General features: G+C 47.0%; 1 protein-coding gene across 2 annotated transcripts; it reads left to right on the top strand.

Moving 5' to 3' along the window:
* Positions 1–1,203: 1,203 nt before the first annotated feature.
* On the top strand, positions 1,204–11,554 carry ZNF212 (zinc finger protein 212). 2 transcript variants are annotated; one of them, XM_019739400.3, is made up of 5 exons: positions 1,204–1,365; positions 7,035–7,424; positions 7,515–7,641; positions 8,643–8,732; positions 9,506–11,554. In XM_019739400.3, exons 1-5 carry the CDS (start codon positions 1,342–1,344, stop codon positions 10,369–10,371), a joined length of 1,497 nt encoding a protein of 498 aa, XP_019594959.3. In that variant the 5' UTR covers positions 1,204–1,341; the 3' UTR covers positions 10,372–11,554. The 2 variants fall into 2 exon arrangements, with proteins under 2 accessions (XP_019594959.3, XP_019594960.3); XM_019739401.3 differs by having other exon boundaries at positions 9,509–11,554.
* The last annotated feature ends 1,372 nt before the right edge of the window (positions 11,555–12,926 follow it).

Consider the following 12,926-nt stretch of genomic DNA (forward strand, 5'->3'; position numbering starts at 1 on the left):
CTATAACTGAACTGTTTAATGACCTCAATATCCTATGTCCTAATAAGTCTGTCTCCACAATCGTGGTACATTATTTTCTGTATTTGCAGCATGTTTTCACTGGCCTGAGAGAGTCGGTCAGACCCTGGATGTATCTCCGTGGCTGATGTTTTCCTCCACCTGGCCCATCCTTTCTTTAGATATTAATGATTCAGTCAACCTCCTGTCCATCTATTGTCCTGGACATCGTGCCTTCTCTTGGAGGTGACTTTTCCTAGCCTTACTCTCTGATTCACCACTGAATCATCCAAAAATACTTATGAGCATTTGTGTGTGCAAGAAATGGAGAATGCCATGGAGAGACATTTTAGTAAAAGCGATACATAAGTACCATGTAAACTAAAGCAGGGGAAAATGAGGTTATTTCAAATAGTGATAAATGCTATGAAAATTTTTGAAGAGGGCAATTAGATTGAGGGTTGGCATGAAGAAGGATGTAGACAGGGAGGGCAGGTAAAGTCTGACCTGAACCACACATGGTAAGGACCTAGTCATGTGAAGGTAAAAATTTATTTCTCAGAGGAACCCTTATGTCTATCATTGAAGTGGAAATTCATTGCGAGTCACTATAGAGATAATGTGGCACAAATTAGGCAAGTACGGCTGCGGTAGGGTTGTGTATTGGGTGATCATGCCTTCCAAACCAAAACTCCAAACACGTTATTTAACATGTAGCACACACACTGGATTAACTATTAGAAATCAGGGCTATCTTGGGGTTTCCAAGACACGTGATGACTATAGTTAATAGGCTACAGTGGGTTGCTCTGGGCACCTGACCCCACACTGTTGAGGTGGGAAGTGTGTTTCTGGTTTCTAAAAAGCGAAATAACAGTTTAGAATAAAACCACTTGCCATTTGGGACCATAGCTCTTTTCCCCAACTAGATTGCATGCTCTTCCCTCAGAGCAAAGTCTGAGTTTTGTACAATTTGGAATCCCTCGAAGCACCTACCAGAGTGCTGCGCACGTAGAAGACACACAAAGGCCCGTGGGTTTGCCTTCTATTCCGAACCTGCTCTTGACTTGGCGCGACTGAGCCCTCCTGCTGTCAGCCCTGTGGCCCCGAGTGCCGAGCTGCTGTTTACCCTCCGGCCGCACGGGGGCGCAATGCGAATTCCGCGCCCCGGGGACGAGCGGCCGGAGCCGGTCTTGGTCCGGGAGGGCCGCACTCCCATAATGCACCTTGTGTCAACACGGTCCTGGTGGTCGCTTCGAGGAGGGGCCCGGGGCGCCCAGCGGAGCTGCACGCAGCCGGAGGGGTATCAGGCGGGGTCCGGCTGTTGAGGGGCGACTGGCAGCCATGGCGGAGTCGGCGCCTGCTCGGGTAAGAGTCCTCGCCGGGCACGGCTCGGGGGCGCGTTCGGGATGGCGGAGCCCCTGGGCGGGGGCGGGGTGTCCGTCAGGCTGTTAGCGCGGATGGACACCGACCTCCCCTCGCAGCCCAGGGCTCCGCCGTCCCCGCGTCCGGTTCCTTCCGCGTTGGGCCGGAGTTCCAGCGTCGTGCGCCGTCGCTGGGAAACTTCTCTGAGGGCTTGTTCCGTGTGTTTGGATCTGTGACCGTCCTCACACGTTTTCTCCGTTGTGCCAAAAGCGAGCCCGTTTCCAAGCTGGAGAGGTGGCGCGGAGGAGAAACTCGGGGTCCTCCTCGCTGCCAGTGAGTTCGCCTGGTGCCCCGAGTTCCCAGGACGCTCTGTCGCTCCGCGACCAGCTTTTTCTCCGCCCGATGTGCTTCTCTCGTTTCTTCTGCCACCTTCTCCCGCGACAGACTTCTGCCCTGGGGTTGCAGCCACACGTTGAAGTCAGGCTGGCTTCCTCTCCTTGGAGACAGGTGTAATTGCAGGGTTTTGTATGTGAACTGTCCGAGCTCTCGCCCCCGCACCCACCCCCAACCATCCCCATTCTGGGATGTCAGGGCACCGAGCTTGGGGTGAAGAAAACCCTGGGCATGGAGTCAGAAAACTGGATTTCGGCCGTAACTCAGCTCTCAGCTGTCCAGGTCTAGGCTTCCGGTTCCCCAGCTGTAAATTGTTGGGCTAGTTGCGAGGTGACCTCTGAGGTTCCTGCCAGCTCTGACATTCTCACGTTATTCCAAAGTAGTGGTGAATTTGAGCACAGACGAGGATGTGCTATGGAAAAGGCAAGGGGAATTGAGTTGGTTTTTAATGCAGCTTGCTTGGTCTAGAAACACTTTCAGAATCACACGAGATCTTGTGAATTGAGGCTGAGGAGATGCTGTGGTGAAAACCTGACCGTGAGCAAGATGCACTGTATTTCATTCTTGTAGAAAGTGGGTAAGAACTAAGAGGGGACGTATTGGAAGGCTTACAGAACACAGTGTTTGCTTTCTAGGAAGTTACACTTGAATGGCAAAGGCAGGACACAAACGTTTGCAGTGTTTACTTCATCTGTCTTCTTGGAACTGCGGTGATGCAGTCAAACACTTGGCCTTTCCTCAAGACTAAATTTGTGTTCAAGTGGGGCAGGAGGACAACTGAGAGCACTTCTTCCTAACTTGTCAGTGCACAGTGCACAGACCTCCCTGTCATCAACAGGCCTTGTTAAAAGGAAGTCTTTAAAGATCTGCCAAAATCCCACACTGCACTTCAAGTAGCTTATGGAGGTCTGTCATTGTAGAATATATTTAAATTGTCCTTGAGCATATTTCTGTTCTTAGACATTGTCTTTTCAGATGAGTATTCTAGGCGTCTCATTTGTCAGTATGGCCAAGTAGGTATCCTGATGAAAACAACTAAAACTGCTGGGGGGGAAAACACAAATATATTTGAAGTATATGAGTAAAGAATACTTGGAGCCTAAAAACTAAGTGAAAGAGGGAGCTCTTAAGAGGTAAGCAGGGTTCTGAAGCCAACTTTGAGGGCTGTTGCTGAACATTCATCTAAAGTGTTTATCACCTCAAGGGGCCTGGGAAATAGATGAAACTCAGAGCCTAAGGTGGGGAATCTAAGAAGTCTCCCAAACCCATAAAGCTGAGACTTCAAAGGGCAACATTCATGGTGACCCTCACATGGGTTTATTGCTTGAATTCATATGACCTGGATGGTCCAAGAAACCTCAAACCAAGAATTTAGTTTAAAGTAGAACCTCCTGCTGCCCATCAAAAATAAACAAATCTTCTCTAGAAAAGTCTACATTTAACTCAGACTTCAAATAATTCTCATAGATAAAATCCCAAAAAAATTTAATTCAGAATAAAAAAATCACCAAACAAGTAATAAAAAACTATGAGGAAAAGCCAGTAAAAATAATAGACAACAAAATTAGACCTTCAGAGATTTCAGATGTTGAATTTCCAGAAGAAAAACATATTGGAATTACAGAAGGAAAACACACACACACGTTCAAACACTCAATCTGCACTGTAGGTCATATTTGATGCATAGCTAACGGCTGAGAATATTGTAGGGCTGACACAAATGCTAATAATGCATAGGAACCCAATAGATCCCAGTCAGGAAAAACAAAAAGAAATCTATCTAGACACATAATAGTGAAGGTACAGAATGCAAGGCAGAGGGAATTCTTAAAAGCCAAAGAAAAAAGATAGATTACCTTGAAATGAACTGCTGTAAGACTAGTGGGGTCAAGCTTCTCAACAGCAACAATGGAAGCCAGACAGTAGTACAGTGATATAGGCTGAAGGAAAATAACTACAATCCCCTATTTTTATGCTCAGCAAAATTATCTTTAAAAAACAAGGGTAAAGATATTTTCAGACAAATTAACACTGACAGTTTGCTACTAATATACTGGCATTAAAGGACATTCTAAAGGATGTACTTCAGGTAGAAGAAAAATTATCCCAAATACAGAAAAGGCAAAAAAAAAGAAAACATCCAAATGGAAAGTCTGACAGTAAGAAAGTACTATGGTCCATGAAAATGGGTAAATCTAAATAAAGATTGACGGAATAAAACAGTAACAATCTCTTGGGTTAAAAACAAAGGCGGCATTAACATACAGGGCAGCCCTGATGTAAAAGTTAGGAAGAGATGATCAGAATTCAAATGTTTAAAGGTTGCCGTAAGTATGCTTCCCATAATTTCTAGGATGATTGCTAAAAGACTAGAAATTGGCTGTATGACTTACAAATTAAAAGGGGGAATAATAGAATAAGAAAAAAATCATCTAAAGAAGGCAACAAAGAAGATAAAGATGGGATAAATAGCACAAAAAGGTAAAAGTAGATAAGCATGCATCAGCAATTACAGTAAATATAAATGAACTAAACGTTCTTGTTAAAAGGAAAAGATTGGCAGGATGGGGTAAATCAACTGTATGGCTTATAAGAGATACAACTCAAAGATAAAGCTGTAGAAATGGTTGAATATAGAAGAATATGAAAACAGACCAGGCTAATACTAATCAAAAGAAAATTGGTTTAACTCTGTTAATATTGCTAGAGATAGAGGGCTACTACTACTTTTATAATGGGAAAAGACTCGATTTACCAGCTTAATAGGACATTTATAATTTTATGTGCACTAATTATATAGTCTCAAAATAAATAAAACAAAAATTGAGAGGACTACAAGGAAAATTCAGTGTCGTAGTGGAAGATTTTAATATAGCCTTAGTATTTTATCAAGCAGGAAAAAAATAGTAAGGGCATAGTACATCCACTAGAACTTTTTGAAATGATGGAAATACTCTCTCTGCACTGTTCAGCATAGTAGCCACAAGTTACAGGTAGCTATTGAGCACTTCATATGTAGCTAGGAACTGAATTTTTAATTTAATGTTAATTAATTTAATTTTAAACAGCCACATGTTTCTAGTGGCTGTTACATTGGACAGCACATATATAGAGGATATGATTAATTTTTTTCTCATATATAATTTTTGTGTATAGTGAGATTAATGAAAAAAGAGAATTCCCCCCCCAAAAAAACACACACACAACTGTTAGAAATGAAAGTGCGTTCTGGCGGTTGACGCTGACTAGACTGGGACCTTAGGTAGGGCTGCTGAACAGACCGTCAGCATGTGCCCTCTCCATGTGGCGTGGGACTCCTCGGGGGAGGCCAGCCTGCCTGTGACCTGCTCCACTTGACATGGAGTGGAGCAGGGACAGGGTGTCTCCACTCCAAACCCTCATTTAATTGCGTAGCCATGAGCAAAATAGATGTTGTCGGAAGCCACTACATTTTGGGATCCTTTGTTATACAGCAACTGGTGATTGAAACACGTACCTTGGGGACATGTTTACATATCTAATGATATTAAAAATACTTTTAAAAAGGAGTATATACTATGTATATGGATTGAAACATTTTATCCTGAAGATGTCACTTCTCAAATTTATCTATGGATTTGATGCAGTTCCAATCAAAATCTCTAAGGATATTTTTGTGAAACCTTTCAAGTTTGTAGAATGTCAACAGTCCCCAAATTTTCAATATACTCGTGTAAAACGAGGTGGCGCTTGCCTTACCAGGTATCAACCGTTATCAAAAAGCTGTGGTCCTTGAGATGGTAATATTGGTAAAGTGGTAGAAAAATTGACCCAGAGAACAGAATAGAGGTGCCAGAAACAGACTGTAAAAAGAACTTGATTTATGCCAGAGGTAGCATTGTAGATCAGTGGGTAAACGATGGGTTCTTCATTATTTAGTGTTAGATCTGTTGGTTTCCATATGAAAATTGAGCCTTGCACCATACACAAATGCATTTCTAGTTGAGGTAAACATGTAAATGTGAAAGCCAAAACTATAAAGTATTTAGAAGACGGTACTGTGGAATATAGATTTTTATTTTTTCTACACCTGACATGAAAGTTCAAACCATAAAAGAATTAATAGTGATAAAACCCAACTACATTAAAGTTAAGGACTTTTTATCAAAGGATAATAAAGAGAGTGAAAAAATGAGGCACAAATAAGGAGACGATACTTGCAACACATATAACTGATAAAGATCAGTAGCCAGAATTTACAGAGAAATCCTATGAGACAGTCAGGGAAAGGCAGGTAACCCAAAAGAGAACTGGATGAGACCTTAGCAGGTGGTCCACTGACGGGGAAATTTGAATGGCCAGTAAACGTATATTTGTTCTTGGTGTCTTCATCTCAGTGTCCTCACTGTGAGAGAAGCCGTCTTGAATAAAACGTGCCACATGAAAGCATCTGAAGCTTTGGGAGGTCAGGACTGAAATGTGAGCGTGCAATGGGACAGTGAGGGGACGAGGACAGCTTCGGGAAGACATCCCAAGTGTTGGTTTTAGTCATTTTGAGCTTCCGCCATGGTGATTTTCCTACTGTCAAGGGCAGACCATGAAAATGAGAAGTACAAGAAAGATGTCAGAGGACTCAGATCGTTTCAGTGCCTGTTTATTAGGGATTTAGTAGATGTGACTCACACTTGCTGCTGGGCTGTGAAAATGCATGAGTCTTGTAGGTCCTGCTGAGGAGCCTTGTCCTTATTGTCAGGAGCCGCTGAAAGGTTTTCAGCAAGGGTGACAAGATCAGCTGTGAAGTCGGACAGGAATGTGGAGTTGAGTGGATATAAATTATATCAATAATCATAGTAAAATACTACAAATAGCCCAAAATACCTAATAGAAATAAAAGTTGATTTAAAAAGTAAATACTGACAGAGGAAAGTCTTAGAGAGTATGCTGCGTGTGAAATGCAGGTAACAAAATGTATGTACAATATGATTTCAATTTTGTTGAGAAAGAAATAAGTTAAAAGATGAAAAAAACAGGAAAAACACCAAAATTCTTAACAGCTCACCTCTGGATGGTGGTCTGTACATAATCCCTCCCTCCCTTTCTACTTTGACGTTTTTATTTTTTATTACAATGTACGTGTATAATTTGCGGTATCAGAATGCAAAGAACATACTTTTAAAATCTGAAAACAAGTAGAAGCGAGGTACCAGCTGTAAGCGCTCCTGCACCAATGGACCCACCCATTGTTTTCTTTACCTGATGGTTGGAGGAGACACTGACGGTGACCCTGTCCGGTTCTTCAGCACAGGAGGAAGCGCCGCTCCACACCTTCGGCATCGCCCACGCTGCCCCCACAAGCGACGGAGAAAAGCTCCTATCTGCAGACGACAGAGATCTCCCTCTGGACAGTGGTGGCCGCCATTCAAGCTGTGGAGAAGAAGATGGAGGCCCAGGCTGCCCGGCTGCAGAGCCTGGAGGGGCGGACGGGGACAGCCGAGAAGAAGCTGGCCGACTGCGAGAAGACGGCCGTGGAGTTCGGGAACCAGCTGGAGGGCAAGTGGGCCGTGCTGGGGACCCTGCTGCAGGAGTACGGGCTGCTGCAGAGGCGGCTGGAGAACATGGAGAACCTGCTGAGAAACAGGAACTTCTGGGTCCTGCGGCTGCCCCCGGGCAGCAAGGGGGAGGCCCCCAAGGTAACCTGTTATTTCAGATTCTGTGTTGCTGACTTTTCCTTCAGGGCTGTGACGAAAGGCACTCATCGTATGTGACATTTGTGATTTCAGGTGTCCCGGTCACTTGAAAATGATGGCGTCTACTTTGCAGAGCAGGATGGGGAGAACCTGGAGGACTGGCAGAAGGAGCTCTACAGAAATGTGATGCAGAGCAACTACGAGACCCTGGTCTCTCTGAGTAAGGAGCGCCTCCTCCCCAGAATGCCCTCAGGCGCCCTGCAATTCCTGGCCAGGAGCTGGTGGCCCAGACCACACCTGGCGTCTGGCTGGCTTTGGGTCGTCCGGTTGACCTGTGCCAGTCCTCAGTTTGTGAAGACTTTGGAAAGGTCATAGTGCGTTTCTTCTCTGTGCTCACATGGTCAGACCTTGATAACATTTACTAACAGATAAGATGGCATCACATGCATTATGGTGTAACATGACTGGGGGTCCTCATGCTGTTTTTAATACTTAATTACTTAAGATTATTTGATAAGAAACTCTTTGTCACCGGAGATGAGACAGACAGCATAGGCTAACCAAGAATTTTCCTTGGCGTTTGGCTAGAATTCCAGCCAGTCGTGGTCTCAACAATGTTTATTTTGTGTTGATTATAAATGCTGCTTAATAGATGCACATCTTTATATGCAAAATATTAGCTATTACATGATAGGTGCATTTTATTTGGTAGACAAACTCTTTCAAAGCCTGAATCTGTGGAGGATTGTCACAAAGGCCAGTGTGACTGGAGCAGAGTGGAGTGGGAGGAAAGTAGAGAGATGCCTGTGTGACCTCGGCCGGGCCCTGTGTCCTGCTGGTGGCTTTTTCCTGTCCATCCTGCGGGTGGGGGCATCACTGTGTCTGCTTGATCTCGCAGTGCTTCAGCACAGATGGAATCAGAAACCCTGAAAGGAAGCAACACTTGACACCATGTATGTGTGAGGAAGTGCTGGTGTCGGGGGCTAGAATGGTGTGGGCTTCTAAGCCTGACCGCCTGAGTCATGAGTGACACAGGAATAGAGCGCTTGAATTAGCCAGGCTTGTCTAGTTATCCCCAGCTCTGGGGGAAAGTGACAAGGACAGTACTTTGAATCTTTGGAATCGACTCCGTGACATTGGTCACCATGCCCATCAGCAGATGACCAGTACTGGTGAGTTTGTACCTTCTCCTGGGCTCACACTGTCCCGTTTCCAATGCAGAGGTCCTTGGCGAGCCAGAAGGAGAAGCGGAGCTGGGTGCAGAGATGCTGGGTGACTTGGAGGAGGAAGGCCCTGACGGTGTCCACCCAGGTGAGTGGCTCTAGAATATTCCAGCTCCCTCTGCACTTCCTGCAGCCTATAGCGAGCTTTCCCGCTGCTAAACTGCCAAACACTGACTATCAGTAACCTCAGGTGGCATTTATTTAGTCTAGACTCCTTTATAATTACCATCAGTTCACCTCTTTTATGTGTGTCTTTACTCGTGTAGGCTCCTTGAGGTTCGTGACCATATCAGGCTTCTCTGTGCCTTGTGGAGTAGAATACATAATGGGCTGTAGTCAGAACCCCCTGGGGACTGAGACGAGAGGGTTGGTCACAGCTTCAGGAGTGAGGCTGACTGGGTGAAGGGCAGAAAAAGCATTTGGAGGCCAGGTAATTTGGGGAGAATATGAGGGAATAATAGCTGGATACATGAATTTTTAAGTTACATAGGTTTAGTTTTTTATTTTAATCTTTCACGTTTATTTTTTTAATAGTCTCCTGAATTAGTTGTTACAGTATACTGAGCTATTTTTCACAGAGGTTGAATACAGATTTGAGGATAAGCTTGGAGAACTATCCTTTATCACATTGTTCTGTAAGGATAATATATTCAGATTTCCAGTCAAATGTCTATACCTGCATATAGGTTTAGTTTTTCAGGTCTTGGAACCCAATCAGTCTCACCCTCCAAATTGTCGTAATTCCTTTGATCCTGAGGTACTTTGATTTGAGCCCTTATGAAATTCGTAGATGTTTGTTTAGTTCTAAAGAAATCAGAAGTGTTAGAATGTGATCTTTTTTGTCGGTTTTTGTTTTGGCAGCAGAAGGGGTCATGCTCAAGCCGGAGCTACCGTACCCGCAGGAAGGCTCTGCGGGTCTCCCGGGGGGGTTCTCGGGCATGGCTGAAGAGCATGCGGCTTTCCTGAGCCCAGAGCAGACTGAGGTCTGGGACGGTCAGGGTGGGTCTGTCCTCCTGGAATCAGGGCCCGGGGACACGAATCTGGAGGAGCCTGTTGAAGGCAGTAGAGCCCCGAGCAGTGGCAGAACTTTGGGTTGCTCCCCAAAGCCGAAATCTAATAGGCAGGTGCAACCGGGTCAGGAATGTGGGCAGAGCGTGAAGCTGAAAAGGGACACTTCCAGCCCCTACGAATGTTCTGAATGTGAGATCAGCTTCCGCTACAAGCAGCAGCTGGCCACACATCTGCGGACCCACTCGGGGTGGGAGTCTTCCACGACCTCAGAGCCAGAAGAGAGCCTTCGGCCCAGGCCACGGCTTAAGCCCCAGTCCAAGAAGGCAAAACTGCATCAGTGTGAGGTGTGTATGAGGAGTTTCAGCTGCAGGGTCAGCCTGGTGACCCACCAGCGCTGCCACTTGCAGGAGGGGCCCAGTGGCGGCCACCGTGTCCAGGAGAGGTTCTCGCCCAACAGCCTGGTTGCACTGCCCGGCCACATCCCCTGGAGGAAAAGCCGAAGCTCCCTCATCTGCGGTTACTGTGGGAAGAGCTTCAGCCACCCTTCCGACCTGGTGCGACACCAGCGCATCCACACGGGCGAGCGGCCATACAGCTGCTCCGAGTGCGAGAAGAGCTTCGTGCAGAAGCAGCATCTCCTGCAGCATCAGAAGATCCACCAGCGTGAGCGGGGCGGGCCGGCCCTGGGGCCGGGGAGGCCCGGCGGCCTGCTGTAAGGGTGCCGGCCCTCACCTGTGCGGGGGGGTCCCGGGGCTGCCATAGTCCCCCCGAGAGACGCTGCGCAGCCAGGGACTGGCTTCCTCCTGAGGGGAGTTGCTCGGATTTGCCTTCCCTTGACCAAGCAGCAGGCCGAGCCCTGAGGCCGTCCTCAGAACTGTGTGGAAGCGGAGGGGTCAGGGCCAGGCCTCTCCGTGCTGTCTGCCCTGCTGCTGAGTTTGCCATGACGTGGGCCCCTTCACGTCTCCCACCCACACTGGTATTTGTGGGCTGGGGCTGGCTCTCTGACCCCGCAGGGGCTGGGGGCTGGTTCGAGGGCCTGTCCCAGCATTTCAGGTCTTCCCACAGGGTGGAGTCGGGCCAAAGGAGTGAGCTGGTGTGTGGGAGAGTTCTGGAAAGCATAACCCTCTATTTGCTCTTCTTTTGTAGTCTCTTTGTTAGTAACAAGTAGAAGAAATAATTTAAAGGAAGCGCTCACCCTGCTCTGAAGAACCTTTTGGAATTAGATTTTAGTTGATTTTTTAAAAAATACAATCTGACACTTGTTTTTTTAAATTTCCGGAGTTGTAGAAGTTGTTCCTAACATGGGGACCGGGCCTACCCTCTAGGAGGGAATCGTTTCTGGGGCTCTTTTAGCCCACCCGCACTTAGGTCAGAGATCGGGGGGCACTGTGTGGCTCCCTCTCAGATGGGGCTCCCTGGGTCAAAAGGACCGAGAGGAAGAGAGCAGTGGCAGCAGACCCCAAAGCCCCTGTCGAAAACGAAGAGCCCAGTGAGGGAGCTGGGTACGTAGAGGCTTCCTTCCCGGAGTTCGGCGCTTGCGTTTCTCGCCACAGCCTCTCTTGCCTTCCCCTTCGGTCCCAGTCCTCGCTGGGCTCTGCAGCCTCACAGGGTAGGCGACTCCTTTGTTACTTAAGGTTGTTCAGCTTGTGCCAGTGGTTATTTGAGTTTGTTCCTCTTATAGCAGTTGTTCCTTGAGGTTCAAATGACACACTTCCCAAATTAGTCCTGGGGTGACTGTCCCGGAGATGATGGAGGAAAAGCACGCAGGTGCTCGTCTCAGGAGTGTCGCATGCCTGCCCCGCTGTTCGGGGAGATGGGAGTGGGCTCCTGGGTCCTGTGGGAGTGTCCCCCTTTGATGACTTGCAGTTGCCTAGAATAAAACTTGCTACTAGAAAGAAACGTGCTCACGTTGGGTGTTTTTCTCCATTTGTCAAGAATACCCTCCTGGGGCCAGCGTGGAGGAGGTGCCTGGCCTGAACAGTGACAGAGGCGTGACTTAAACCTTGGACAGATGACAAGGGAGTGTGTATGGAACCCTGTTTGTGGCAGGCCAGGGCTGCTGACAGTTGGGTGTCAGTTGTTGGAAGGTGGGAGGGAGAGAAGGCAGGTACAACCTCGTGGGTTTCCCGGGAAGCACTGGGTAGCAGTTAGGAAGTCGGCTTAGATGTACGCGTAGCCACATGGGTCAGTCTTAAACATCCATTGCTGAGCAGAAAATGTAAGAAGTTGAATGAGATCTGTAACAGTACCATTTATGTAAATTAAAAATGCATGTACATAAAACAAATCACTTTGTAAGAACACATAGAAACGAAAAGTTACATGTTAAAGGCATTACAGTTGCCCATGGGAAGAGTGAGTGTGAGATGGGGATAAAAAGGAACAAATAAAATGAATAGACAGATGTAAACTCGGGTCGCTGTAAGATACAGGATTATCTAGGTGTAGAGACCAAACGTGGAGGGAAGTTGTCACAGGGCAGGCAGCAGGCGAGGCGCTCAGCTTCCCTGAATGCAGGAAAAGATGGACCGTCTCCTAAGTCCCGTCTACAGACTGCGAACCCCGGCTTCTGCATTACAGACACCCCGTCGCCCATCCTTGATTCCTGTCACCTCCCAGGTCTTCCTTGCATTGTGGGGAGCAGAGCAGAGTACAAGGTAGGGTTCCATTTCTCCAGCAAAGTTAGGTTCTCCCTGAGGCAGGGAAATAATTATATTAAATGGGGACTAGTGTAATAATGGCTAATATTTGCTGAGCACTAATGTGCTAGTCACTGTTTTAAGTTCTTTACATAAAAGTGAATGTAACCCTCGCACGACCCTGTGGGATGAGTTTGAGTATTACCCCACTTGACGCATGAGATACGGGAAGAAACCTGCGCTGAGGTAGCAGGCGGGGCTGGCTCTGAGCCCAGGCTGTCTTGCTTCAGAGCCCACACACTTGATTGACCGTGGACTCTTGCTTCTGGTTGCCCGCAGTTAAGTACCTGGTGTCCAGGTTGGATTCTCGATCCTTGTTACTCAATGACCCAGCTGGTCTCCTGCCCCAGCAGCATTGACGTTCCCTGGGAGTGTGGTAGAAATGCAGACTCAGACCCACTGAATCCGAATCTGCATTTTAACACGATCTTCAGGTCATGTCTGCACACAGGCACGGTCTTGAGTGATACAAAAAATCAGCCTCTTGCCTGTTTCAACTGTCCTTCATTGAACACCTGCTCTGCTGGATGCTGAGAAGAAAACAGGAACTGGAACTGATGAACAGGGCTGAT

The sequence above is a fragment of the Rhinolophus sinicus genome, chromosome 8 (genome assembly GCF_057876585.1).
Source record: "Rhinolophus sinicus isolate RSI-liver-muscle chromosome 8, RSI-T2T, whole genome shotgun sequence".
NCBI lineage: Eukaryota > Metazoa > Chordata > Mammalia > Chiroptera > Rhinolophidae > Rhinolophus > Rhinolophus sinicus.

What these genes read in the sequence shown, in the direction of transcription:
- ZNF212 (XM_019739400.3), top strand. Translation starts at nt 1,342, where the DNA reads ATGGCGGAGTCGGCGCCTGCTCGG. An exon ending in CGGAGTCGGCGCCTGCTCGG is followed by an intron (nt 1,366 to 7,034) that starts GTAAGAGTCCTC and finishes CCGGTTCTTCAG; the next exon opens with CACAGGAGGAAGCGCCGCTC. An exon ending in CCCTGACGGTGTCCACCCAG is followed by an intron (nt 8,733 to 9,505) that starts GTGAGTGGCTCT and finishes TTGTTTTGGCAG; the next exon opens with CAGAAGGGGTCATGCTCAAG.